At 43.0% G+C, this 27,977-nt stretch overlaps 2 protein-coding genes across 3 annotated transcripts in view; one reads left to right on the forward strand and one right to left on the reverse strand.

The window, feature by feature from the left end:
• LALBA (lactalbumin alpha) overlaps positions 1–20,037 on the forward strand; it is a 37,638-nt gene extending 17,601 nt beyond the window's left edge. Inside the window, exons 2-5 of one of the 2 annotated variants that reach the window (XM_033223555.1) lie at positions 17,658–17,809; positions 18,467–18,625; positions 19,115–19,190; positions 19,704–20,037. In XM_033223555.1, coding sequence (XP_033079446.1) covers positions 17,658–17,809; positions 18,467–18,625; positions 19,115–19,190; positions 19,704–19,764 — 448 coding nt within the window. In that variant the 3' untranslated portion in view covers positions 19,765–20,037. The remainder of the gene's footprint in view (positions 1–17,657; positions 17,810–18,466; positions 18,626–19,114; positions 19,191–19,703) is intronic. The other variant, XM_033223554.1, reaches the window with a different exon arrangement.
• A 4,673-nt stretch (positions 20,038–24,710) lies between these two features.
• On the reverse strand, positions 24,711–27,777 carry LOC117091076 (olfactory receptor 8S1-like). Its single transcript, XM_033223556.1, has 2 exons — positions 27,020–27,777; positions 24,711–24,873 (listed from the first exon to the last, which is right to left on the reverse strand). Exons 1-2 carry the CDS (start codon positions 27,775–27,777, stop codon positions 24,711–24,713), a joined length of 921 nt encoding a protein of 306 aa, XP_033079447.1.
• Positions 27,778–27,977: the final 200 nt, after the last annotated feature.

A 27,977-nucleotide genomic window follows, 5' to 3' on the forward strand; every position in this document is an offset into this window, starting at 1 on the left:
AGAATTTTGGTGATTTATTTTATTTTATTTTATTTTTTTAGTGGAGTCTTGCTCTGTGCACTCAGTGCACTCAGGCTGGAGTGCAGTGGTGTGACCTCAGCTCACTGCAACCTCTGCCTCCAGGGTTCAAGTGATTCTCCTGCCTCAGCCTCCCAAGTAGCTGGGATTACAGGTATGCACCACCATGCCTGACTAATTTTTGTATTTTTAGTAGAGATGGGGTTTCACCATGTTGGCCAGGCTGGTCTCGAACTTCTGACCTCAAGTGATCTGCCCACCTCGGCCTCCCAAAGTGCTGGAATTACAGGCATGAGCCACCATGCCCAGCCCTGGAGATGTTTCTCTTTTTTCATGGGGAAACTTAAAAGAAGTTTAGTGGTGTCAAAGTTGTCAGAAAGAGTTCTCATGTTTGTATACCTGATAACAAAACCATCCACTATCAGAGGCACGAAGATCTCTTGAGCCCAGGAGTTTGAGCGTAGCTTGGGTAACATAGTGAGCCTTTGTCTCTACAAAAAATAAAAAAAATTAGTCGGGTACGATGGCACGCATTTGTGGTCCCAGCTACTTGGGAGGCTGAAGTGGGAGGACTACTTGAGCCCAGGAGGTCAAGGCTGCAGTGAGCAGTGATTGTGCCATAGTACTCAAGCCTGGGTGACAGAGCAAGCCTCTCTCTTTCTGTGCATGTGTCTCTAAAGTTAAACTATAACTTTCAGCCTTTCTTTTTAAATATCCTCTGCATTTAGGGATATATATATTTAGCTCCCATAGTTAGCTTGGCTTACACCAGGAGTGAACAAAGACAGCTTGTGAGGTTAGAAGCAGGATTGAGTCAGCTATGTCAGATTTCTCTCACTGTCATAATTTTAGCAAACGTGATTTCATGGAGTGTTCCTAAAGATAAGGACCAGTTTCCTTGTCTTGTATATTGTTAAGAGTATGGTTGTTTGTGAAGGAAATGTTTTTCATAGTTCCTTTGTGGTCTCAACATTCATCAAACAGTTCAACATGGAGTCAATAGCCTAAGATGGACTCACTGATGTTAAGTCTGAAACATTGCTAAGTTCACAATTTCTAATGTCCTGGTTGTGTTAAAAAAATGTGTATTCTGCAGTTATTTGATGTAATGTTGTATGTACATCTATTAGGTCAAGTTTATTAATTATATTGTTAAAATCTTATACTGACTGGTTTGATCTTATCTTTTCAATTATTGAGAGATTAAACCCTTGCTTTGAGTTCAATTTTCTCTTCTTTTTTTTCTTTTTTTTTTATTATACTTTAAGTTCTAGGGTACATGTGCATGACGTTTATATCATGTATAACTCCCCAGTGCAATCCCTCCCTCCTCCCCCCTCCCCATGATAGGCCCCAGTGTGTGATGTTCCCCTTCCCGAGTCCAAGTGATCTCATTGTTCAGTTCCCACCTATGAGTGAGAACATGCGGTGTTTGGTTTTCTCTTCTTGTGATAGTTTGCTAAGAATGATGGTTTCCAGCTGCATCCATGTCCCTACAAAGGACACAAACTCATCCTTTTTGATGGCTGCATAGTATTCCATGGTGTATATGTGCCACGTTTTCTTAATCCAGTCTGTCACAGATGGACATTTGGGTTGATTCCAAGTCTTTGCTATTGTGAATAGTGCCGCAATAAACATACGTGTGCATGTGTCTTTGTAGTAGAGTAATTTATAATCCTTTGGGTATATACCCAGTAGTGGGATGGCTGGGTCATATGGTACATCTAGTTCTAGATCCTTGAGGAATCGCCATACTGTTTTCCATAATGGTTGAACTAGTTTACAATCCCACCGACAGTGTAAAAGTGTTCCTATTTCTCCACATCCTCTCCAACACCTGTTGTTTCCTGACTTCTTAATGATTGCCCTTCTAACTGGTGTGAGATGGTATCTCATTGTGGTTTTGATTTGCATTTCTCTGATGGCGAGTGATGATGAGCATTTTTTCATGTGTCTGTTGGCTGTATGGATGTCTTCTTTTGAGAAATGTCTGTTCATATCCTTTCCCCACTTTTGATGGGGTTGTTTGTTTTTTTCTTGTATATTTGTTTGAGTTCTTTGTAGATTCTGGATATTAGCCCTTTGTCAGATGCGTAGGTTGCAAAAATTTTCTCCCATTCTGTAGGTTGCCTGTTCACTCTGATGGTAGTTTCTTTAGCTGTGCAAAAGCTCTTTAGTTTAATTAGATCCCATGTGTCAATTTTTGCTTTTGCTGCCGTTGCTTTTGGTGTGTTAGACATGAAGTCCTTGCCCATGCCTATGTCCTGAATGGTACTACCTAGATTTTCTTCTAGGGTTTTTATGGTATTAGGTCTAACATTTAAGTCTCTAATCCATCTTAAATTAATTTTCGTATAAGGGGTAAGGAAAGGATCCAGTTTCAGCTTTCTACTTATGGCTAGCCAATTTTCCCAGCACCATTTATTAAATAGGGAATCCTTTCCCCATTTCTTGTTTCTCTCAGGTTTGTCAAAGATCAGATGGCTGTAGATGTGTGGTATTATTTCTGAGGACTCTGTTCTGTTCCATTGGTCTATATCTCTGTTTTGGTACCAGTACCATGCTGTTTTGGTTACTGTAGCCTTGTAGTATAGTTTGAAGTCAGGTAGCGTGACGCCTCCAGCTTTGTCCTTTTGACTTAGGATTGTCTTGGCAATGCGGGCTCTTTTTTGGTTCCATATGAACTTTAAAGCCGTTTTTTCCAATTCTGTGAAGAAAGTCATTGGTGGCTTGATGGGGATGGCATTGAATCTATAAATAACCTTGGGCAGTATGGCCATTTTCACGATATTGATTCTTCCTATCCATGAGCATGGTATGTTCTTCCATTTGTTTGTGTCCTCTTTGATTTCACTGAGCAGTGGTTTGTAGTTCTCCTTGAAGAGGTCCTTTACATCCCTTGTAAGCTGGATTCCTAGGTATTTTATTCTCTTTGAAGCAATTGTGAATGGAAGTTCATTCCTGATTTGGCTCTCTGCTTGTCTGTTACTGGTGTATAAGAATGCTTGTGATTTTTGCACATTAATTTTGTATCCTGAGACTTTGCTGAAGTTGCTTATCAGCTTAAGGAGATTTTGGGCTGAGACAATGGGGTTTTCTAAATATACAATCATGTCATCTGCAAACAGGGACAATTTGACTTCTTCTTTTCCTAACTGGATACCCTTGATTTCTTTCTCTTGCCTGATTGCCCTAGCCAGAACTTCCAACACTATGTTGACTAGGAGTGGTGAGAGAGGGCATCCCTGTCTTGTGCCAGTTTTCAAAGGGAATTTTTCCAGTTTTTGCCCATTCAGTATGATATTAGCTGTGGGTTTGTCATAAATAGCTCTTATTATTTTGAGGTACGTTCCATCAATACCGAATTTATTGAGCGTTTTTAGCATAAAGGGCTGTTGAATTTTGTCAAAAGCCTTTTCTGCATCTATTGAGATAATCATGTGGTTCTGTCTTTGGTTCTGTTTATATGCTGGATTACGTTTATTGATTTGCGAATGTTGAACCAGCCTTGCATCCCAGGGATGAAGCCCACTTGATCATGGTGGATAAGCTTTTTGATGTGCTGCTTAATCCGGTTTGCCAGTATTTTATTGAGGATTTTTGCATCGATGTTCATCAGGGATATTGGTCTAAAATTCTCTTTTTTTGTTGTGTCTCTGCCAGGCTTTGGTATCAGGATGATGTTGGCCTCATAAAAAGAGTTAGGGAGGATTCCCTCTTTTTCTATTGATTGAAATAGTTTCAGAAGGAATGGTACCAGCTCCTCCTTGTACCTCTGGTAGAATTCAGCTGTGAATCCATCTGGTCCTGGACTTTTTTTGGTGGGTAGGCTATTAATTGTTGCCTCAATTTCAGAGCCTGCTGTTGTTCTATTCAGGGATTCAACTTCTTCCTGTTTTAGTCTTGGGAGAGTGTAAGTGTCCAGGAAATTATCCATTTCTTCTAGATTTTCTAGTTGATTTGCGTAGAGGCATTTATAGTATTCTCTGATGGTTGTTTGTATTTCTGTGGGGTCGGTGGTGATATCCCCTTTATCATTTTTTATTGCGTCTATTTGATTCCTCTCTCTTTTCTTCTTTATTAGTCTTGCTAGCGGTCTGTCAATTTTGTTGATCTTTTCAAAAAACCAACTCCTGGATTCAGTGATTTTTTGGAGGGTTTTTTGTGTCTCTATCTCCTTCAGTTCTGCTCTGATCTTAGTTATTTCTTGCCTTCTGCTAGCTTTTGAATGTGTTTGCTCTTGCCTCTCTAGTTCTTTTAATTGTGATGTTAGAGTGTCAATTTTAGATCTCTCCTGCTTTCTCTTGTGGGCATTTAGTGCTATAAATTTCCCTCTACACACTGCTTTAAATGTGTCCCAGAGATTCTGGTATGTTGTATCTTTGTTCTCATTGGTTTCAAAGAACATCTTTATTTCTGCTTTCATTTCGTTATGTACCCAGTAGTCATTCAGGAGCAGGTTGTTCAGTTTCCATGTAGTTGAGCGGTTTTGATTGAGTTTCTTAGTCCTGAGTTCTAGTTTGATTGCACTGTGGTCTGAGAGACAGTTTGTTATAATTTCTGTTCTTGTACATTTGCTGAGGAGTGCTTTACTTCCAATTATGTGGTCAATTTTGGAATAAGTGCGATGTGGTGCTGAGAAGAATGTATATTCTGTTGATTTGGGGTGGAGAGTTCTATAGATGTCTATTAGGTCCGCTTGGTGCAGAGATGAGTTCAATTCCTGGATATCCTTGTTAACTTTCTGTCTCGTTGATCTGTCTAATGTTGACAGTGGAGTGTTGAAGTCTCCCATTATTATTGTGTGGGAGTCTAAGTCTCTTTGTAGGTCTCTAAGGACTTGCTTTATGAATCTGGGTGCTCCTGTATTGGGTGCATATATATTTAGGAGAGTTAGCTCTTCCTGTTGAATTGATCCCTTTACCATTATGTAATGGCCTTCTTTGTCTCTTTTGATCTTTGATGGTTTAAAGTCTGTTTTATCAGAGACTAGGATTGCAACCCCTGCTTTTTTTTGTTCTCCATTTGCTTGGTAGATCTTCCTCCATCCCTTTATTTTGAGCCTATGTATGTCTCTGCATGTGAGATGGGTCTCCTGAATACAGCAGACTGATGGGTCTTGACTCTTTATCCAGTTTGCCAGTCTGTGTCTTTTAATTGGAGCATTTAGTCCATTGACATTTAAGGTTAATATTGTTATGTGTGAACTTGATCCTGTCATTATGATATTAACTGGTTATTTTGCTCGTTAGTTGATGCAGTTTCTTCCTAGCCTCGATGGTCTTTACATTTTGGCATGTTTTTGCAATGGCTGGTACCGGTTGTTCCTTTCCATGTTTAGGGCTTCCTTCAGGGTCTCTTGTAAGGCAGGCCTGGTGGTGACAAAATCTCTAAGCATTTGCTTATCTGTAAAGGATTTTATTTCTCCTTCACTGATGAAGCTTAGTTTGGCTGGATATGAAATTCTGGGTTGAAAATTCTTTTCTTTAAGAACGTTGAATATTGGCCCCCACTCTCTTCTGGCTTGTAGAGTTTCTGCCGAGAGGTCTCCTGTTATTCTGATGGGCTTCCCTTTGTGGGTAACCCGACCTTTCTCTCTGGCTGCCCTTAAGATTTTTTCCTTCATTTCAACTTTGGTGAATCTGGCAATTATGTGTCTTGGAGTTGCTCTTCTGGAGGAGTATCTTTGTGGCGTTCTCTGTATTTCCTGAATTTGAATGTTGGCCTGCCCTACTAGGTTGGGGAAGTTCTCCTGGATGATATCCTGAAGAGTGTTTTCCAACTTGGTTCCATTTTCCCCCTCACTTTCAGGCACCCCAATCAGACGTAGATTTGGTCTTTTTACATAATCCCATACTTCTTGCAGGCTTTGTTCATTTCTTTTTCTTCTTTTTTCTTTTGGTTTTCTCTTCTCGCTTCATTTCATTCATTTGATCCTCAATCGCTGATACTCTTTCTTCCAGTTGATCGAGTCGGTTACTGAAGCTTGTGCATTTGTTACGTATTTCTCGTGTCATGGTTTTCATCTCTGTCATTTCGTTTATGATCTTCTCTGCATTAATTAGTCTAGCTGTCAATTCTTCCACTTTTTTTCAAGATTTTTAGTTTCTTTGCGCTGGGTACGTAATTCCTCCTTTAGCTCTGAGAGGTTTGATGGACTGAAGCCTTCTTCTCTCATCTCGTCAAAGTCACTCTCTGACCAGCTTTGATCCGTTGCTGGCGATGGGCTGCGCTCCTTTGCAGGGGGAGATGCGCTCTTATTTTTTGAATTTCCAGCTTTTCTGCCCTGCTTCTTCCCCATCTTTGTGGTTTTATCTGTCTGTGGTCTTTGATGATGGTGACATACTGATGGGGTTTTGGTATAGGTGTCCTTCCTGTTTGATAGTTTTCCGTCTGACAGTCAGAAGGACTGTCTGTTGGTCTGTTGGAGATTGCTTGAGGTCCACTCCAGACCCTGTTTGCCTGGGTATCAGCAGCAGAGGTTGCCGAAGATAGAATATTGCTGAACAGCGAGTGTACCTGTCTGATTCTTTCTTTGGAAGTTTCCTCTCAGGGGTGACTCCACCCTGTGAGGTGTGGGGTGTCAGACTGCCCCTAGTGGGGGATGTCTCCCAGCTAGGCTACTCAGGGGTCAGGGACCCACCTGAGCAGGCAGTCTGTCCGTTCTCAGATCTCAACCTCCGCGTTAGGAGATCCACGGCTCTCCCCAAAGCTGTCAGACAGAGTCGTTCGCGTCTGCACCCGCCCCCGCTCTTTCCCCTATTGGACTGCAGCTGTGTGCTGTCCGCAGAGGTAGAGTCTACAGAGACAGGCAGGCTTCCTTGAGCTGCTGTGAGCTCCACCCAGTTCGAGCTTCCCAGCGGCTTTGTTACCTACTTAAGCCTCAGCAATGGCGGGCGCCCCTCCCCCAGCCTCACTGCTGCCTTGCGGATAGATCGCCGCAGACGGCTGTGTTAGCAGTGAGGGAGGCTCCGTGGGCGTGGGACCCTCCCGGCCAGGTGTGGGATATATTCTCCTGGTGTGCCTGTTTCCTTAAAGCGCAGTATTGGGGTGGGAGTCACCCGATTTTCCAGGTGTTGTGTGTCTCAGTTCCCCTGGCTAGGAAAAGGGATTCCCTTCCGCCTTGCGCTTCCAGGTGAGGCGATGCCTCGCCCTGCTTCAGCTCACGCTGGTCAGGCTGCAGCAGCTGACCAGCACCGATTGTCCGGCACTCCCTAGAGAGATGACCCCAGTACCTCAGTTGAAAATGCAGAAATCACCGGTCTTCTGTGTCGCTCGCGCTGGGAGTTGGAGACTGGAGCTGTTCCTATTCGGCCATCTTGCTCCGCCCCAAAGGACCTCTTCTTTTTTTTCTAGTTTGCTAAGGTAGAAGCTTAGATTTCTGATTTGATACTTTTCTTCTTTCATATAGGAATTTAATGTTATAAATTTCCTTTTAAGCACTGCTTTAGCTGCAGCCCACAAATTTTGATATGTTATATTTTCATTTTCATTCCACTTAAAATAGTTCTTAATTTCCCTTGAGGTTTCCTCCTTGACAATTAGTTATTTAGAAGTATGTCCTTTAACTTCACAATATTTTGGGGGGATTTTCCAGATCTCTTTCTGTTATTGTTTTTTACTTCAATTCTTTTGTGATATTTTAGTCCTATTTTTTATTTGTTATTTTCTTATTCTGTTTCTATATGGGTTTGGAATCTTTGTTTTTCTATTATTTTACTAGTTTACCTGAAAATTTTAATAATGAATTTTTAATAAACTCTGAAGTTAATTAGTATCTTAACTATTTTCCTGTAGAATGTAAGGCCTTATGAAACTTCTACGCTAAATATTCCCCAGCTTACTTGCTTCTATTTTCCATCATTTTAATTTTGAATATCTAACTCCACAAAGCAGTGATTATCTTTTGTTATAGGTCAGGCTCCCCTGAGAAACATTCTGCAATGGAGACTGGTGTGTAAGTTGATTAGACAGTGGTTTTGGAATCAATATCTGCGTGTGTTTGTGGGGTGGGATGGTGGCAGGCTGAAGGAAGTAGGACTGGTGACAGGGACAACCTGCACTCTGGTGCAGTCACAACAAAGTGCTCAGCCGATCTTGTGGGAAGTTGTGGAGCTGAGATGGCCCTGCAGACTTGTCTCTCACTGAGGCAAAAGGGCTCTCCCTTTGAGAGTAATTCTCAGAGAGGGATTCATTTGAGTGTTATCAGCAGATAGCTCTCCCAGCAGCTGGGGGAACCACTGCTTTAATCCTGAAAGGGGTGGAGGGAATCTGGTTGGTGCACCATAGCATCCACTGGAATCCATTTGTGTGCTGCTTAGACCCACTTGCTTTGCATAAGTTCTGGGAGCAACTCTTCCAGGATTTTGGTGATGTCTTTTCATGGGAAAAAGTAAAAGAAGTTTACTGGTGTGCAAGTTGTTAGAAAGGTTCTCATGTTTGTATGCCTGATAACAAAACTATCACAAGAGATGGCAACAATCACAACCTTGCAAAGTCCATTGCAACCTTACACAAAAAATACTTCTGCAAAGGCATTTGCCCAGCAACCGTCTGTTCAGCCTCGAACTGGCGTCACCCTTGTTATTGACCCTTGATAGCCAAGGATAATCATCTCATTTCTGTTTTTGTTTGCTTGAGATGAGGTCTTGCTCTGTCACCCAGGCTAGAGTGCAGTGGCGTGATCTTGGCTCACTGCAACTTCCACCTCCTGGGCTCAAGAGATTCTCCCACCTCAGCTTCCTGAGTAGCTGGGACCACAGGCACGCACCACCACGCCTGGATAATGTTTTGTATTTTGGTAGAGATGGGATTTTGCCATGTTGCCCAGGCTGGTCTCAAACTCCTGAGCTCAAGCAATCCGCCTGAACCTTGGCCTCTCAAAGTGCTGGGATTACAGGCATGAGCCACCATGCCCTGCCAATAACTTCAAAACAATTGTGTAATCCTCCTCATTGTTTCTTTAAAAATTTTTGTCTTCCTTTACTTCCCTGAATATATACATAGTTTATTATGGCATATGTATTCCCATTGCAAAGCCTTATTGCCAAATAAATACCTTTTTCTTTTAGAAGGTCTCTCTCTGTTATTTCGTTTAACAGTGGGATAAATTACAGCTCCCACTGCTACAACTGGTCTCTAGGCTTCACTTGTCCCTTACCACTCATTCTAGGTTCCTCTTATTCTAGAGTAGTATTGCTGCTAGTCTAGTGACTTACCTTGTGGTCTGACTCAGATCTTCATTCTTAAAGTTCTGAAAGCCTGGTTACCTTTCCCTTCTCAGGTTAGGTTGTAATCGCTGAGTTTGTAATTTACAATAAAAGTTGGGCCAGTTGCATTGGTTCACGCCTGTAATCCCAGCACTTTGGGAGGCCGAGGCAGGTGGATCACGAGGTCAGGAGATCGAGACCATCCTGGCTAATACAGTGAAACCCCGTCTCTACTAAAAGTACAAAAAAATTAGCCGGGGGTGGTGGCGGGCGCCTGTAGTCCCAGCTACTCGGGAGGCTGAGGCAGGAGAATGGCGTGAACCCGGGAGGCGGAGCTTGCAGTGAGCCTAGATCGCTCCACTGCACTCCAGCCTGGGCGACAGAGCGAGACTACGTCTCAAAAAAAAAAAAAAAAAAAAAAAAGTTGGGCAAGGAGGCCAGGCACAGTGGCTCACGCCTGTAATCTTAGCACTTTGGGAGGCCAAGGTGGGTGGATCACTTGAGGTCAGACATTCAAGACCAGCCTGGCCCAAACATGATGAAACCCCAGCTCTACTAAAAATACAAAAATTAGCTGGGCTTGGTGGCGTTCGCCTGTAATCCCAGCTTCTTGGGTGACTGAGGCACAAGAATCGCTTGAACCCAGAAGGTGTAGGTTGCAGTGAGCTGAGATCATGCCACTGCACTCCAGCCTGGGCGACAGAGCGAGATTCTGTCTCAAAAAAAAAAAAAAAACTGGGCAAAGAAGTGCCAATTTTTTGGTTGAGACACCACAATGGATCACCTGGATGCCAAACATATTCTTCATCCCTAATCTTGATGATTAGGGTTAGTCATCCCTCCCAGGATAGTGAGTCTTTCATGCTTGTTAGTCTCTCAGCGTGAGAAATGTGAAGCTGCAGCTGTAGCTTTAAGTTTAATGGTACACCCACTATGTTTCCTAGAACTGAGAACTAATATCTCTTAGCTATAGAGCTCAATGTGACAGGGACAGGAAGTATAGATTCCCAAAATGGGTCACTAGGAGTGATGGTGAACAGGGCAGTTTTATGTCTACCCCTGGGTTCCCCAGGTTCATGTATTCTGTGTATCAGAGATAACACCATGCCATGGTCACGTGTATTGTCATGGAGAATGGCAGCCCATTTCCACAGGGTTTCCAGATCCCATTTTAGAGCCTGCCGCCTTGAACTACTTCCAACACCAACTGTTTCAGGTCAGATTTCCTGGGTAACAGACTCTGAGATGGAGATTTGCATGCAGGAAGTTTACTGGGAAATGTATGTGGTCTCAACACCTGTGAGGTGAAGGATTGAAGAAAGCAGGACTGGCCAGAAGAAGGTGAATTGTGACGTAGTCATAACAGAGCTTCAGTTGATTTCATAAGAGCCTCTGCAGCTGGGATGGCTGTGAAAAATTGTCCTCCATTGAGGTAAAGGAGCCAAGCTTCTCAATCCACATCAACCAGCCACTGGATGTGAACCGCTTCTGGGAAGTAAATGTGCCCCTTGGGCAAGGTGGCTCTTTTCAATGGATAGGAGTTGGTTCTCCTCACTTGGATTCATCATGGTTCATTTTGTGTTTGGTAATTTTCTTTTTAGGGACAGAGTTTCACTCTGTTGCCCAGGCTGGAGTGCTGTAGCATGATCGTGGCTCACTGTAACCTGGGCTCAAATGATCCTCTCATATCAACCTCCTGAGTAGCTGGGGCTGCAGGCACGTGCCACCACGCCTGGCTAACTTTTAAATTTTTGGGAAATAAGGATGGGGTCTCTCTCTGTTGTCCAGGTTGGTCTTTAACTACTGGCCTCAAGCAATCCTCCTGCCTCGGCTCCCCAAAGCACTGGGGTTACAGGCGTGAGTTAATGCATCTGGTTGATGTGTTTGGTATTGTTTTCTGAGCTCCTATTTAGTTAACTTAATCTGTGGAAATTTCAAGGACCTCCGAGGAGGATTGCTTACGCTTCTTCCACATCTCAATGTAGTTTATTTTCTCAGCTTGGAATTTCCTTGACTAGATGTGGTTATGTTAGCATGAACTTCAGGCCTGAGTGAGAACAGGCCAGTGATTTTACACTTTTATGGGAGAATATTACTATTACACTATTATTTTATTTTATTTTATTTTATTTTATTTTATTTTATTTTTTGAGGCGGAGTCTCACTCTGTCGCCCGGGCTGGAGTGCAGTGGCCAGATCTCAGCTCACTGCAAGCTCCGCCTCCCGGGTTTACGCCATTCTCCTGCCTCAGCCTCCCGAGTAGCTGGGACTACAGGCGCCCACCACCTTGCCCGGCTAGTTTTTGTATTTTTAGTAGAGACGAGGTTTCACCGTGTTAGCCAGGATGGTCTCGATCTCCTGACCTCGTGATCCGCCCGTCTCGGTCTCCCAAAGTGCTGGGATTACAGGCTTGAGCCACCGTGCCCGGCCTATTACACTATTATTATTGTTGTTAATTATTTTCTGGCCTGAGCTATGGCAGAGGCAGATAGCTTTTGTGGTGGCTTCCCTTTGCTCAAAGACAAATAATGAAAAGAAAGAGCTTACCTATCACTTTCTTAGATTGTAGGATTACAAACCTAGAAACCCCCAAATGCTAGTGAAAAAATACTAGAATTTATAATATTTTGGCAAGATGGCTGTGTAGACGATACATTTGCAAAAAGTATCTGTTCTCTGTACTATTTATAAGCACTTAGAAATGGAAAGGGGAAAATATCTCATTCACATTAACAACTGAAAGTGCCAAATATTTAGAAAACAATGTAATAAAAAAGGCATTGAATCATATGAAGAACACTATAAAATTTTAGTGAAATGTACAAAATAGAATCTAAACAAAGGAAAACTACATACACCCTGAGATTTAAAATGTAATATTATAAAAGGTTAGCTTTCTAAAAATTATTATGTATATTGACTGTATGATTATGTATGTTGTAATCCCAATTCAAGTCTCAACATACTTTTGGTGAAAATTGATTAAAATATATTAAAAAATTTCATGAAAGAATAAATTGGAATAGGTTTATGAGACAGAACATACAAATGTGGCAAAACATTGACAGTGAGTGGTTAGATAGGAAAGATACATGTGAGCTTATGATAATATTTTACAACTTTTCTGTAAGTTTAAATGACTTTTTTTCCCTTTTTTTATGAGAAGGAGTCTTGCTTCGTTGCCCAGTACAATGGCACGATCTAGCCTCACTGCAGCCACTGCTTCCTGGTTCAAGCGATTCCCCTGCCCGAGTAGCTGGGATTACAGGCATGTGCCATCACGCCTGGCTGATTTTCGTAGTTTTAGTAGACACAGGGTTTCGCCATGTTTGTCAGGCTAGTCTCAAACTCCCGACCTCAGATGATCCACCTACCTTGGCCTCCCAAATTACTTTTGAAAATAAAAAGTTTAATTAATCTTTTCTTAAAAAGAGGATAACAAGGAAGACTTGTTATATCAGACAGCAGAACATAGCAAAAAGCTGCCGCAATGAAATCAATAAGGTATTTGTGTCAGAATAGACAAATATGACAAGTTGAAGAGAAGACAAAACGCAGACAGAATTGCAGATGGATTAAAAATGTAAAATGAAGAGCAAAACAATATGTGTTTATAGAAATACAATAATGGATAAAACTATGGACTAAGATATGGTAGAATTTTTTCCCTTGTTTGTTTTTTAAATTTTGGAGGGTACATCATAGCTGTGTATATTTATGGAGTACATACGTTGTTTTGATACAGGCATGCAGTGTGAAATAAACACATTATGGGGAATGGGGTGGTAGATTGTTAATATGAGTTGCCAGGATGATGTTTGGCAGGGAAGAAATGAGGAGGAAGAAAGGGAAGCCATTCCTAAAAGGAAAGGAAAAACTACCATGTTAACAAAAAATATGATGTAGGATTCTATCAAAGGTGTTGATGTAAAATTATATAAATATACGTTTATTTAAAAATAAACATTTTATAAATTAAAAATGAAAAATCAATTAAAATTTGCATAGAAATTTTGTTAGCTTCTTGGTAATTACATGTGTATTGGGTTTTTTTTTTTGCTAATATTCAGTTAAAAAGGTAAAATTTAGTTAGTATCTTTTAAAATCATTTTTGTGTTATAACTTATATTTCCATGATTGCATTTTTTGGTTGACACTATCCCCAATTCACACAAATGAAGCTATGGTTCAGTTAAGTATAAAAGCAGTGATATAAATAGTAATGCAAATACAGCAACCCAAAATAAGCCCATATAATTGCGAGCAGGCCTTTCCTGTGGGATATAGAATGTGAATCTATAATGCTAAGTAACTTTGTAGGGACTTTTGGACAAGCAGCTGAAAAAGAAAAATGCCAATAAAAATCACTCCCTCTCTAAATCTTAGTTGCTTTAATTAACTCTTTAATTTGGTTAAACATTTGCATGAAATTTGGGTTTCAAGATCTAGCATCATTGTCTATCTAGTGATAATTTTCCTGAATTATGAGAGAAAGTAGAACAAGATGAGGATATAAATGTATTTCAAAATAGAGACAGGGTCTTGCTCTATTGCCCAGGCTAGAGTGAGTGGCACAATCAAAGCCCACTGCATTCTTGAACTCCTGGGCTCAAGCAATCCTCCCACCTCAGTAGCTAGGAGTATAGGCACATGCCACTCCCGAGTAGGTAGGACTATAGGCACGTGCCACTATGCCTGGCTAATTTTTATATTTTTGTAGTGACAGAGTCTTGCTATGTTGCCCAGGCTGGTCTCCAACTCCTCGCCTCAAGTGATCCTCCTGCCTCAGCCTCCCAAAGTGCTGACAGTAAAGACATGAGCCACTGCAGGCACAAGGTGAGGATATTAACTGTAAGATGTAATGGCCATTATTACTGTGGATCTCAGGGTGTTCCTTCTAAATGGTAGGCCTCGGCTCTGTCTAGAAATGCCAACTCACCTACAGACTACAGTTTCACATGGAAAACGTGCCTTGAAACACATGCTTTCAATTTCTTTATTTTTAGAAATAAAGACTTTTATTATTATTATTATTATTATTATTATTTGAGATGGAGTCTTGCTCTGTTTCCCAGGCTGGAGTGCAATGGTGCGGTCTTGGCTCATTGCAACCTCCACTTCCTGGGTTCAAGCGATTCTCCTGCCTCAGCCTCCTGAGTAGCTGGGATTACAGACTCCTGCCAGCTTGCTCGGCTAATTTTTGTATTTTTAGTAGAGATGGGCTTTTGCCATGTTGGTCAGGCTGGTCTCGAACTCCTGACCTCAAGTAATTCGCCTGCCTTGGCCTCTCAAAGTGCTGGGATTACAGGCGCGACCCCACCATGCCCAGCCTGAAATTTTTATTTTATAAATAAAGAAATTTATTTTTAGAAATAACATTTTTATTTTGTTCATCTCCAAAAAGGTGATTTCTGGTTTTAGAAACCTGGGTTTTTTCCCACAGCATCTGAGAGAACGAACGTAATTTTTAGTTTATTTTTAACAAAACCCAGGTAAGTTTATTGTAAATGCCTCTTCACCATCTTGATTCAGCTCTCGACCTCCATGCAGAGCACCCTGAGTAAACCTCTCTGGAAAGGGAGATTTTGGCAGGAGCTTTCTTCCTGGACAGGGAGAGCTGAGTGAGAACTTTTCTCCAGGAGCTATGCTTAACTTCTTTCCACATACTTCCTCTTTCAGTGCTGTAATCATTGTGTATTTTTCTCCTTTGGACAATCTCCAAGAGGCTGCATCTTTCTCTGGATGTTTGCAGTTGTTTCCATTAGACACTTTCTATCCTCTTTTTCAGATGACTCCCAGGTATCGTATTTTACAAACATTTCTAGGGAAATAATGGTTCCTTTTGCCGGAGGCATGTTTATTTTCTTTTCTGCACTTAGTTGTGATTCCTGACCTGTATGCTGATTTTTACTGCTTATAGTGAAGGGCCGAGGTATAATCAAATTACAGGCAAGCAGGCTGCTGCCTTAGGTCTTGACTTGGCCGAAAGTGTAGAAAACCCCTGTGATTCTTGAGACCCTGGCCCACCATTTTACTCTGTCACAGGTACTTAGTCCATAGCCTAGGGCAGGAGGCATTTTACACAAGACTCCACTATTGGAAGGACTAGTCCTCAGCACAAGTTTTTCTTATCTGTCCCTCTCCCACATGGTTCAAGGTCACCCTCAGCCATATTATCAACAAAGCTTAGCGTGATAGAATTCCCATTCCTGTCGTGTACCCTTGCAGTGCCTCTGGGTGGAATGTGGAGAAATGGAGTGGCTCCACTTTTGCTGTGTTTCTGAACATGTATCTCTTGCTATCAGGACTTTCTGCTCATCCCTCCTGGCACACCAAGATCCTCCACCTTCCCTTCACTCCTGCCACTTCATATACTGGTTATCCATGGTATAGAAGACAGGATTAAACTGAGAGGACTTTTCCCTGACTCTGAATACATGTAGGAGATAATGATATGGAAGACCGTCAGTTTGTAAGTCTTAAACAGATTGATTGAGATAAATGTTCCCTGAAACATAAGAAATCAAGTTGGTGGGTGCAGCGGCTCATGTCTTAATCCTAGCACTTTGGGAGGCCGAGGAAGGCAGATTGCCTGAGCTCAGAAGTTCGAGACCAGCCTGGCCAACATGGAGAAACTCCGTCTCTACTAAAAATACTAAAATTAGCCGGGCATGGTTACACATGCCTGTAGTCCCAGCTACTTGGGAGGCTGAGGCAGGAGAATCACTTGAGCCTGGGAGGCAGAGGTTGCAGTGAGCCAAGACCGTGCCACTGCATTCCAACCTGGGTGACAGAGTGAGACTTGGTTTAAAAAAAAAGGAAGAAGAAAGAAGAAATCAGTTCAGGTTTAGAGATGAGGATAAGAAGATGAATGGTGGCATGAAGGAGTTAACAGCTACTTGTCACCATAACATGAAGCTTGATGCCAGCAAATTAAAGGAACTATTCAGAACTAGTATCCTTAGCCCTACTTGCTTAGGGGCACTGATCTTATAGAGGTTCCAGACACAAGCTTGTTCAGTCTTGAAGTCCAATCTTTCCACTGGCTTGCGTCTTTCCCACTTTCCGTGGCCAACTCTGAGGCTGTCTACAAGTTATTAGTCTTAGATTTATGTAATGTCTCAATGCCAATGTAGTATTTGGTTATTTATCGTAGAAGTGGTTAGGGGTGGGGAATCTGATAATAGCTAGATTCTTTTTTCTTTTTTTTTTTTTTGAGACGGAGTCTTGCTCTGTCACCCAGGCTGGAGTGCAGTGGCGCGATCTCGGCTCACTGCAAGCTCCGCCTCCCGGGTTTACGCCATTCTCCTGCCTCAGCCTCCCGAGTAGCTGGGACTACAGGCGCCCGCCATCTCGCCCGGCTAGTTTTTTGTATTTTTTAGTAGAGACGGGGTTTCACCGTGTAGACCAGGATGGTCTCGATCTCCTGACCTCGTGATCCACCCGTCTCGGCCTCCCAAAGTGCTGGGATTACAGGCTTGAGCCACCGCGCCCGGCCTTAGATTCTTTTTTCTTTTAAAAAAAGGCAGGGTCTCACTTTGTATCCCAGGATGGATAGAGTGCAATGGAGTGAACATGGCTCACTGCAGCCTCGACCTCCTGGGACTACAGGCACATGCCACCATGCCCAGCTAATTTTTGTATTTTTTTTTTTTTTTTTTGTAGAGATGGGGTTTTACCACGTTGCCCAGGCTGGTCTCAAACTCCTGGGCTCAAGTGATCCACCAGCCTCAGCCTCCCAAAGTGCTGGGGTTACAGGTGTGAGACATTGTGCCTGGCCTAGATGCTTTCATACAGGCTTTTCAATTATGCATTTTACTTAAGTAGGAAATCTCAGGATCCAAGTTATATCTGATTGTTGTAGTCTACATTCCCATATTCTATTTCTATTTCCGAGCCTTCAGTCATGAGCTCAGAACTCATTCTGGGCTTTGTTACACGGCTGGGTTGGTTGGACAAGTGCCAGCTTTGATCCTGAGACTGCGGCATGTGATGACATACACCCCCTCTCGGCATTCTGTATGTCTCTAGTGGGGAGGGGGAAGCTGGCCATAGAACTTTATTGTATTTTCTGATTCCTCACTTATATTGCCCCCATGGCCTTCTTTGTTCCTAAAGTAACCAGAGACAGTGCTTCCTAGAACCAACCCTACAAAAAACAAAGAGATAAACAAAGCCAAATGGGAAGCTGGATCAAGGTTTGAACTCTTTCTGGGCAGAGAACAATACCTGGTATGGACTAGATACTGGGAGAGGGAAAGGAAAAGTAGGGTGAATTATGGAAGGAAGCTGGCAGGCTCAGCATTTCTGTCTTGGCATGACCAGTCTCTTTTCATTCTCTTCCTAGATGTAGGGCTTGGTGCCAGAGCCCCTGAGGCTTTCTGCATGAATATAAAGAAATGAAACTGAGTGATGCTTCCATTTCAGGTTCTTGGTGGCAGCCAAAATGAGGTCGTTTGTCCCTCTGTTCCTGGTGGGCATCCTGTTCCCTGCCATCCCGGCCAAGCAATTTACAAAATGTGAGCTGTCCCAGCTGCTGAAAGACATAGATGGTTATGGAGGCATTGCTTTGCCTGAACGTGAGTTCCCCTCTTCCTTGTTTCATCCATTCCTCATGTGATTCTCTCCTCCGTCCCCTCTTTCCTCCACTTCGCTCCTCCACTTTTACTTAATTATCTAATCATCCTCTTTTCTGCTCATTTGCATACTCTTATTTCATGTATGTATGTATGCATGTATGTATGTATGTATTTATTTTTGAGATGGAGTTTCACTCTTGTTGCCCAGGCTGGAGTGCAATGGTGTAATCTCGGCTCACTGCAACCTCTGCTTCCTTGGTTCAAGTAATTCTCCTGCCTCAGCCTCCCAAGTAGCTGGAATTACAGGCACCCACCACCGTGCCTGGCTAATTTTGTACTTTTTGTAGAGACAGGGTTTCACCATGTTGGCCAGGCTGGTCTCAAAGTCCTGACCTTGTGATCCACCCGCCTCAGCCTCCCAAAGTGCTGGGATTACAGGTGTGAGCCATTGCACCTGGCCCCATTTATTTTCCTATCCTTTCTTTCTCTTATTGTCTGACTTTTTTTGGAATTCTCCATCTCATCTTATCAAGAAACTCTGAGCTTTGCCATCTTTGGAGATTGGCTGGAAACCATTTTTATGTCTTAGAATTACAATTCCTCCTTTATGCGGATCCTGGACATCTCTGTGGTATCTCTTTCTCATCTTTCCCTCAGTCATCTGTACCATGTTTCACACCAGTGGTTATGACACACAAGCCATAGTTGAAAACAATGGAAGCACAGAATATGGACTCTTCCAGATCAGTAATAAGCTTTGGTGCAAAAGCAGCCAGGTCCCTCAGTCAAGGAATATCTGCGACATCTCCTGTGACAGTGAGTAGCCCCTATAACCCTCTTTCTCTGTTTTTCTGAGGCCTGCCCTTGGGATAATCTCCTTTTTAGTGCCAAGCAGACCTCGGGCTTCGTTGCCTTGGCTGGGCTCTACAAAAATTGTGGGACTTGAATTGGCAGTACTGGGTAAGAAGCTGTTTGGATTCTTCATGGTCATCAAATCCCCAGACAGTTCTCTGAGGTTCGGGGGTAGACAATCTGAGCAGTCTGAGAGTCTTGGAATCTTATTCTCTGCATTTTCAGGGTAAGTCATTTGATGAAGCTGATGATTCCTCCAGAGATATCCCAGGGAAATGAAGGAAGTCCCTACCCAGGGTTAGACATTACCACATTGGTCCTTTCATATAAAAAGACAACAGGCACAAGCCTTGAGTTTAGAGAACCCACTGGATCCAGGGGTTAGGGGAACTCAGTGCCTTTCTGGGCAATACTTCTCAGCTCTCTCATTCCTTTCCCTGTAACTCCTGCCAGAGTTCCTGGATGATGACATTACTGATGACATAATGTGTGCCAAGAAGATCCTGGATATTAAAGGAATTGACTACTGGTGAATCCTTATTCTATTATTTCCCCATCCTCCTTCTCCTTACCCCGTTAGCCCAGCACCCCTTTCCTCTTACCCTATCTCTTGGTCATTTAATCTAGAATACAGTCTCTGAAACAAAACTTACCTAAAGACTCAGGTTTCTGTTATTAAGCCTCTCTCGCTCCACTCCTCGGTAGCAACTTTCCTAACAAGGGGTTGCCTAATGAAGGGCTCAGACCCAGGCCTCCTTTCACTTAGATTTGGACGTCTAATTCCACTTGCTTAGTTCTATGCCCTCAAGCAAGCTGTTGGTCTCATTGCATCTCTTTTTTTAACCCTACAATTTTCTTGGATTATTTTTTTATGGACTGTATTCCACTTGATGGCTTGTGTCCCTTGACATCAGGCCAGGAATGTCTTACTGTAATTCTCATCCACACTCTTTCACTTCAGCCTTCCTGGGAATGAATCTAGATGGAAATTCAAGCCAAGATTCAGTCAGCTAACTCACCTTGTCCCTTTCTCCATTATCAGGTTGGCCCATAAAGCCCTCTGCACTGAGAAGCTGGAACAGTGGCTTTGTGAGAAGTTGTGAGCATCTGCTGTCCTTGGCACCCCTGCCCACCCCACATTCCTGGAGCGCCTCTTCCCTAACGCCACCTCAGTTTGCTGCTTTCTGCTCCCCCAAAGTTTATCTGTCTCTGAGCCTTGGGCACTGTAGTGACATCACTGAACTCTTGAGGACTATTTTCCGGAAATGCATGAGTGGTGCACTGAGCTCTAGACCCTTGCTCAGTGCCCCCGATGGCGCTTTCACTACAGCACAGATTTCACTTCTGTCTTGAATAAAGATCCCAATTTGAAGTCACTGGCTGTATTTTTTTTCCCCCTGGAGGAAAGGGGAAGAAATAGGATGAGTAGGTGGACACCGAAGCCGTAGGTCATAGCCACCTTCTGTCTCTACTGAAGAAGAAGTAGACTGAATTTACAATAGAAAGGTGAAGGTTACTTTCTGCACCAACTCAGTGCAACAAACTTTTATTGATCACCTAATCTATTTAAGGAACTGTAGAGGGATCCAAAGTTGGCTGAATACTAGCCAGGTGTGGTGCTCCCTCCTGTAATTCCAGCACTTTGGGAGGCTGAGGTGGGCAGATCTCTTGAGGTCAGGAGTTTGAGACCAGCTTGGCCAACAGCGAAACCCTGTCTCTACTCAAAATACAAAAATTATCCAGGTGTGGTGGCAGGTGCCTGTAATTCCAGCTACTCAGGAGGCTGAGGCAGGAGAATTGTTTGAACCTGGGAGGCAGAGGTTGCAACGAGTTGAGATCGTGTCATTGCACTCCAGCCTGTGTGCTCCATCTCAAAAAACTAAAACAATAACAAAAAACAAAAACACAAAGTTGGCTGAATGGCCTTTTCCCTCAAGGACTAATGCGAGAAATAAGATAAACATTAATAAATAGTTACAATATAAGGAAGAGAGTTATAAGCATCATAAGAGAGGTTAGAAATGTGCACTGGGCATTCACAAAAGGAAAGATAATTTTTATTTGGAGGGGATGTTGGGAAAAAGGAATCAAGAAAGGGTTTCTGAAAGGGAGAGCATTTAGGCTGGTTTTAAAGCCTGTGGGGGATTTTGGCAAGTGGAGATGTGGGTTGGGAAAAGGAAGAGCATGGGTGGGAACCCAAGAATCTGAAATGGGTGACTTGAGGGGGTTGAAGGATTTCTTTATCCTTCATGAGGAGCTGTGAAAGGAACTCTTCCTGTCTCTGGAAACCAGAGAGAGAACAGGGGCCTTGACAGTGATGATGAAGAATCTGAGAACATGGGACCTTTTGGTTTGGACTCTCCACTCCATTATTTCTTCTTGTGCTTTACTTGTTTTTAAGGAGAATGTTTGCAGGACTTCATTCATTTAAATAATTATGGGATATGTTAAAGAAGAAGAATCAGGACATTTGGGTCCTAAAATCTGTTTCTGCTACTTTTTGATGGTCTGAACCTGGGCAGGTCATCTCCATTCTCTGTACCTCAGTTTCCTCATCTTAAAATGAGGATTTTGGTCTAGATAGTTTTCTGAGATCACTTCCTGCTTTAACAATCCAGCATTCCAAACTACAGTTTAATTTGTCACACTCTGAATAAGCTGAGAATGACATTCGCATTGTTGCTTCGCTCCACAGCCCTGGCCTTCATCCCACAGAGAAGACAGGGAAGTTCACCTGTGAGGGCAAGTACACCGTACATGAGTTCATGATCTTCAGGAGCCGTTGCTGAAGGAACTGACAGTAAGAGATTTATCTGCAGAGAGAACCTCAGCCTGAGGTCAGAAGATCAAGAACAGATAGAAGCCAGGGAACTGGCATGACAGACATCTTTTTGTTTTTTTCAATTATTCATTGGTTACAGTGGGTTATGATACAAATGTTTCTAGATGCCTACTCTGTACTAGTACTACAGAGCAGTTTTTCTGTGTTTCTACTCAGTTTAATTGTAGTGTGTTGAGTTGTAAAATAATTCATGTATTAAATCAAATAAACAAACAAAATGCCATGTTCTTTGGTTCAAGCAACACTACAAAAGGCATTTGGGGTCTGCATTTGGAATTCTCAGGCAAACTCTCTCGTTCCTAGTCTATACTTATTTTCCCCACACTAGCTTATGTATATATATTTTTTAAGACGGAGTTTTGCTCTTCTTGCCCAGGTTGGAGCGCAGTGGCATGATCTCGGCTCACTGTGACCTCCGCTTCTTGGGTTCAAGCGATTCTCCTGCCTCAGCTTCTGGAGTAGCTGGGCATAGGTGCCTGCCACCATGCCCAGCTAATTTTAGAATTTTTAGTAGAGATGGGATTTCACCATGTTGCTCAGGCTGGTCTTAAACTCCCACCTCGGCCTTCTAATGTGCTTGGATTACAGGTGTGAGCCACAGTGCCCGGCCTATACATTTTTTTAATTTCAATGTCTAATATGGTGTCCACTGAATTATGAATTCTTTTGAGAAAATGAATCAATAAATCTATACATTGCCTCCTTTATCCAGTGAGGTATGGCTGGATCAGCTTCATGACATACACACCAGTAGTCTTCTTCACCTTCTCCTCCTCCTCCTTTTTTACAAATTAAAATTGTAAATGTTGAAGGTGTACAACTTGATGTTCTGTTGTATGTATACACTTAAATGATCACCACAATCAAGCTCATTAACATGTCATCTCCTCACATGATAACTTTTCTTTTTCTTTGGGCATAGAAGCAGGCTTGATAGATGCAGTTCTCTTGGCATTTGGGTAGAAGCAGGACAGGAAACTGCTGTTCTCTTCCTGAGAACTTTCTTGAGAGCCGAATAGGAGGCAGTATGGCAGTTGAGCATCTGTTTTGCTTTCTCTACCTCCTTATCTTTCCTTTAGGCCTAAAATGAAGCTCTAAGCCAAGCAAAGGTCTGAAGTCATCCAGACTAATGTGGAAGCGGGCAGGCTCCAGAGAGCAGACCATTTACTGAGCTCTGCGTGAGAAAGACTCAAAATGGTTCACAGCAATACAGAGTTTTGTTCTCTCCTCTTATCCTGCTTTCTCCTCCCTGCTACTTTTCCCTGACACCTATCTTGTTATGAAGACAGGAATTGTATTAGATAAAATCAAATTTTTTTTCTTTCTTTTTGAGATGGAGTTTTGCTCTGTTGCCCAGGCTGGAGTGCTGTGGCAGGATCTTGGTTCACTGCAACCTCCACCTCCTGGGTTTAAGCAATTCTCCTGCCTCAGCCTCCTGAATAGCTGGGATTATAGGCATGCGCTGCCATGCCCAGCTAATTTTTGTATTTTTAGTAGAGATGGGGTTTCACCATGTCGGCCAGGCGGGTCTTGAACTCCTGCCCTCAGGTGATCTGCCCTCCACCGCGCCTGACCTCTTTTTTGTTTTTTTTTTTTTTGATGGAGTCTCTCTGTGTTGCCCAGACTAGAGTGTAGTGGTGCAATCTCAGCTCACTGCAACCTCCGCCTCTCTGGTTCAAACAATTCTCCTGCTTCAGCCTCCCAAGTAGCTGGGATTACAGGTGCCCACCACCATGCCCAGTTAATTTTTGTATTTTTAGTAGACATGGGGTTTCACCGTGTTGGCCAGGTTGGTCTTGAACTCCTAGCCTCAGGAGATCCACCCACCTCAGCCTCCCAAAGTGCTGGGATTACAGGCGTGAGCCACCATGCCCGGCCTCAAGTATTTCTTTTCATGTTTCTTCTCCCACTTCTCCTTCTCTCTCATCCTCCATTTTTTTCATTTATTGAACACTAATTAAGAGCCTATTAGGTGACAGGAGGTACTAGATATTGGGGATACAGAAGCTATTAGAGGTTTTGCTTTGAAGACTCTTATACTTTAAAGGGGGATACTCCCCTCTTCCCATTTCCTGAGATCATGCAAGAGAAAAGACTTCGGGTGATCCATATTCATTCCTTCTTTCACTGCTTGATTTGTCACCAAATGGTTATTGAGGATACACTGTTTGCTAGGTGCTATTTTATTTATTTGTTTATGTAGAGATGGGGTCTCACAACATTGCCCAGTCCAGAGGACAGTGGCTATTCACAGGTGTGAGCACATCACACTACAGCCTTGAACTCCTGAGCTCAAATGATCCTCCTGCTTCAGTCTCTCGGGTAGCTGGGACTACAGGGATGTGCCATCACACCTGGCTTAGGTTCTACTTTAGCTGCTACTTGTTAAGGATGAAGACAGGAGGAGACACTCTTATTTTATTTGATTTCTTTTTTTTTTTTTGAGACAGAGTCTTACTCTGTTGTCAGGCTGGAGTGCAGTGGCATGATCTCAGCTCACTGCAACCTCTGCCTCCTGGGTTCAAGCAATTCTCCTGCCTCAGCTTCCCAAGTAGCTGGGACTACAGGCATGAACCACCACACTAGGCTAATTTTTGTATTTTTAGTAGAGACGGGGTTTCACCATATTGGCCAGGATGGTCTTGATCTCCCGACCTCATGATCTGCCCACCTCAGCCTCCCAAAGTGCCAGGATTACAGGTGTGAGCCACCATGCCCGGTCTATTTGATTTCTTTCTAAGTTGTTATGGGATGTAGATCTTTAAAAGTACTTTTTGGCATGAGAACAAAAGAGGAGTTGGGTCACAGTGCCAAGATGGGACTATCCAAGAATGCAGAAGGACACTTGCTAGTGGTCTGATAGGTTGATTTATTTTTTGTGCATAGACATAAGTAAAAGGGAGAGGGAGAGGCAGGAAGAAGAGGAGTAAAAAAGGCAAGAAATGAGAGGAAAAAGCATTAGCTGTAGAAATGGCCAGGGATGCCCTGAGGATTTTCTTGTATAACGACTGGGCCCCATCTGATGGGTGTTACCTGCTCTGTGACAGTTTCCTCATTGCCTTTGGCTGAGAGCTGGGCATTGGAGGAAGAGAAACTAAGGTCTCTGTTTTGGAGAGAGATGAATGCTGAGGTAGCTGAGTGGTGATAGCTCTTCCTCCGTCCTTTTTTCCCCATAACTTTTCCTCCTGCTGAGGCAGGGGCATTGGGCTACAAGGGAAGCCTGGACTTCCTGGCCAGCATCTTCCTCAGAGCCACCTTTACCTCCTGGTTCTTCAGACTGTAGATGAGGGGGTTCAGCAGGGGGGTTATCACACTGTACTGCACGGAGAGCACTTGCTCTAGGGCTGAGCCGGATGCTGGAATCATATACCTTGAAGGGAATTGCACAGAAAGCCACTTATGACAATGGTGACAATACTTACTGTTGGCAGCAACAATTCATCCCCTCCCTGCAAAGACTCTGCAAAGGAGGTCTTCAGAGCTGACTTTCTCTGGTGGCAGCATCTAGAAATGGCTGATCTGTGAAAAGTCAGTCATTTCTGCCTTCAAACACTTCCAAACGTAAGTGAGCTCACACAGAAAGTTACAGGAGCTGTCCCGAAGAACAAGTAGTTCTGCAGCATATCAAAGGCTGCGGGTTTTAATAGAATTAATATTCAGGACAGATAAAAAGTAAAACAAAAAAATAGAATTAATAATAATTTCATACACTTCCATAGCATTTCATACTCTTCAAAACATTCTTCCTTAATAGCTATGATGATTATATGAGGAATTTTTCTCTTTTTCCTCTTTATATGCAACAGTACAGAAACACAATGTTCTCACCTTGTGATGACTGTTCATGTAAAACTGTACGCTCAGTTTAAAATGTTGTCATTATTCCCAACTTTTATGGCCCTGGGAATCACCCTCAGAATCCTTGCCTATTATTTGTATAAAGTTGAGTGGAACAAACATCTGTCCTTTTAGTTGCATTTTTCCTTGGTTTGGAAAAGAAACCAAAACTGGTAAAATGGGAGATGAAAATGTGTTAAGCACATAATATGATTCCAAAATAATAAGATTAAAATCTTGAGTACATTTTGCTAAGTACCACTCGGAGTATCTTCCAAAGAAGCACTAGTATTATTATTTTTTTGCAGTGGCACCGTAGTTATCGGAATAGACTATCCCAAGGATATTCCTTGTGGGTTCCAATGTGTTGGGTTATTTAAAAAAATAGTCATTTTACTGTTATTTTTGTCATTTAACTTATTCTTTCTAACATTTCTGTGAAGTAAGTAGTTACATCCCTTATGGCAGATGAGGAAACTGAGACAAAGGGAGATGAAGAGACTGGTGTACAGCTCAGTTGAGCTCTCCTGTGCTATTTATTTATTTTTCTTTTACTTATTATTTTTTCTTTCCCAGCCACTAGACTACAGGTACTGGACTATTCTTATCATCCATTTCCATCCTTGGCTTCTCTCTGAATCACAGGCAGGTGAGAAACGTATTGAACAATTTGTGCAAATCCACCTTCAATTTACTAGTAGAAAGCACAGGCGTCGATTGTTTTGTCTCCTAGTGAGGGAGGACTAGGCAGCCAGAGCTGTCGATGTTTGAGAAGCATGGTAAAGAAGGGCACGGATCTTGGTCCAACTTGTGGCTCCACTACTAGCTTGTTCTAGGACTGCTGAGAAATTACCTGATTGCTTCCCAAACTCAGGTTCTTTACCTAAAAGTGGGTTGATAATATTTCTCTTGTAGTGTGGTGCATACTAAAATTGACTTGGCAATGTAAAGCAGCTGGTGTACCGTAAATGACTAGTAAATTGCTACAATATACGTAAGCTTTGGCGACATCTCCCAGTAGGAAATAAAGATGGCATATGTTTCAAAGACAGGTTTTATTTTTTGTCTAGCACTGAATAAAAATCTAACAAAGGTTCTCTGATTTCTTTTTGAGAACTCCCAAATCTTAGGTTAATGAAGTAGAAAAATCTTTATCTTGGTCTAAACTCATTTTCCAGAATGGACAATTGAAGCCTTAGAAAGAAAATAGATTCTGTTTTTTTTTTTTTTTGAGACCTAGTTTCACTCTGTTGCCCAGGCTGGAGTGCAGTAGTGCAATTTCTGCTCACTGCAACCTCTGCCTCGGAGGTTCAAGCAATTCTCCTATCTCAGCCTCCCGAGTAGCTAGGACTACAGGTACATGCAACCACATCTGGCTAATTTTTATATTTCCGGTAAAGACGGGGTTTCGCTATAATGGCCAGGCTGGTCTCCAACTCCTGGGCTCAAGCGATCCACCCACCTCGGCCTCCCAAAGTGTTGGTGTTACAGGCATGAGCCACCGTACCCAGCTGAAAATAGATTATTTGCAATTCATACAGCTAGTCCCTGGTAGAGCCAGAACTAGAGCCCAGGCCTTTTGAACGTCTTGCTATTTTGTAATGCTCTATTCTGCCAACGGAGACCACCTAGGGTAAGGAATATCCCACATTTATATTCAGGAGTGTAGAATGACATACCTGAGAACTCCTGAAGTATAAAAGATGGTGACCATAAGGAAATGGGAAGAGCAGGTGGAAAAGATCTTGTTCCGACCTGTGGCAGAGTTGATCCTCAGGGCTGTTGTGATGATACAGCTGTAGGAACCCAGCAAAAGGACAAGGGTGCCAAGGCCCAGGACTGACATGGTGGTGAGAATGGAGGCGATGCTAGCGCAGGGGTCGGAACAGGTCAATAAGAGCGCCGGAGGAAGCTCGCAGGCAAAACTACGGATGACGTTAGGGCCGCAGAAGTGCTGCTGAGCAAGCAGGAGGGTGTTAATTAGGCCAGTCCCGATTCCTATGGCCCAGGATGATCCCACCAGGCCAGCACACACCCTCCTGTTCATAACCACCACATACAACAGCGGATGACACACGGCCTGAAATCGGTCGTAGGCCATGACCGAGAGGAGGCAAGCCTCAGTAGCTCCAGAAAATATGACCAGGGAGATCTGGGTGAAACACTCAAGGAAGGATATTGTCTTCTCCTTAGAAAGAAGGTTCTCTAGCAGTTTAGGCACAATAATTGAGGAATAGAAAGCATCCAGGAAGGAGAGGTGTCTCAGGAAGAAGTACATGGGGGTGTGGAGGTGGGAATCAGTACTGATCACCAGCACCATCAGCAGGTTCCCCAGTAGAGTCAAGAGATAAATCACCAGGAACAGAACAAAGAGCAATGCCTGAACCTGAGGGTTGTTGGACAGTCCTAGGAGAACAAACACAGTGACTGTGGTCATGTTGCTGACTTCCATGGAGCACTCAAGTTTCCCTTTTGACTGACAAGAACTGAAAAGAATGCTCCAATGGGTTATCAGCGTCAGGGCATGCCTGGGGATGAGGCATTGGCAGTAAAGCTTCAGGGCAGACCCAGGACAGATTCTGTAGCGGAGGCAGCTTTGCCATGTCAGGCTGCGTCAGTCCTTTCCAGCTTAGGGCA

This window comes from Trachypithecus francoisi, unplaced genomic scaffold, assembly GCF_009764315.1.
Source record: "Trachypithecus francoisi isolate TF-2019V2 unplaced genomic scaffold, Tfra_2.0 Lachesis_group11, whole genome shotgun sequence".
NCBI classification, from domain to species: Eukaryota; Metazoa; Chordata; class Mammalia; order Primates; family Cercopithecidae; genus Trachypithecus; species Trachypithecus francoisi.

What these genes read in the sequence shown, in the direction of transcription:
- LOC117091076 (XM_033223556.1), bottom strand. Translation starts at nt 27,777, where the DNA reads ATGACCACAGTCACTGTGTTTGTTCTCCTAGGACTGTCCAACAACCCT. An exon ending in TATACTTCAGGAGTTCTCAG is followed by an intron (nt 24,874 to 27,019) that starts GTATGTCATTCT and finishes ATTCCCTTCAAG; the next exon opens with GTATATGATTCCAGCATCCG.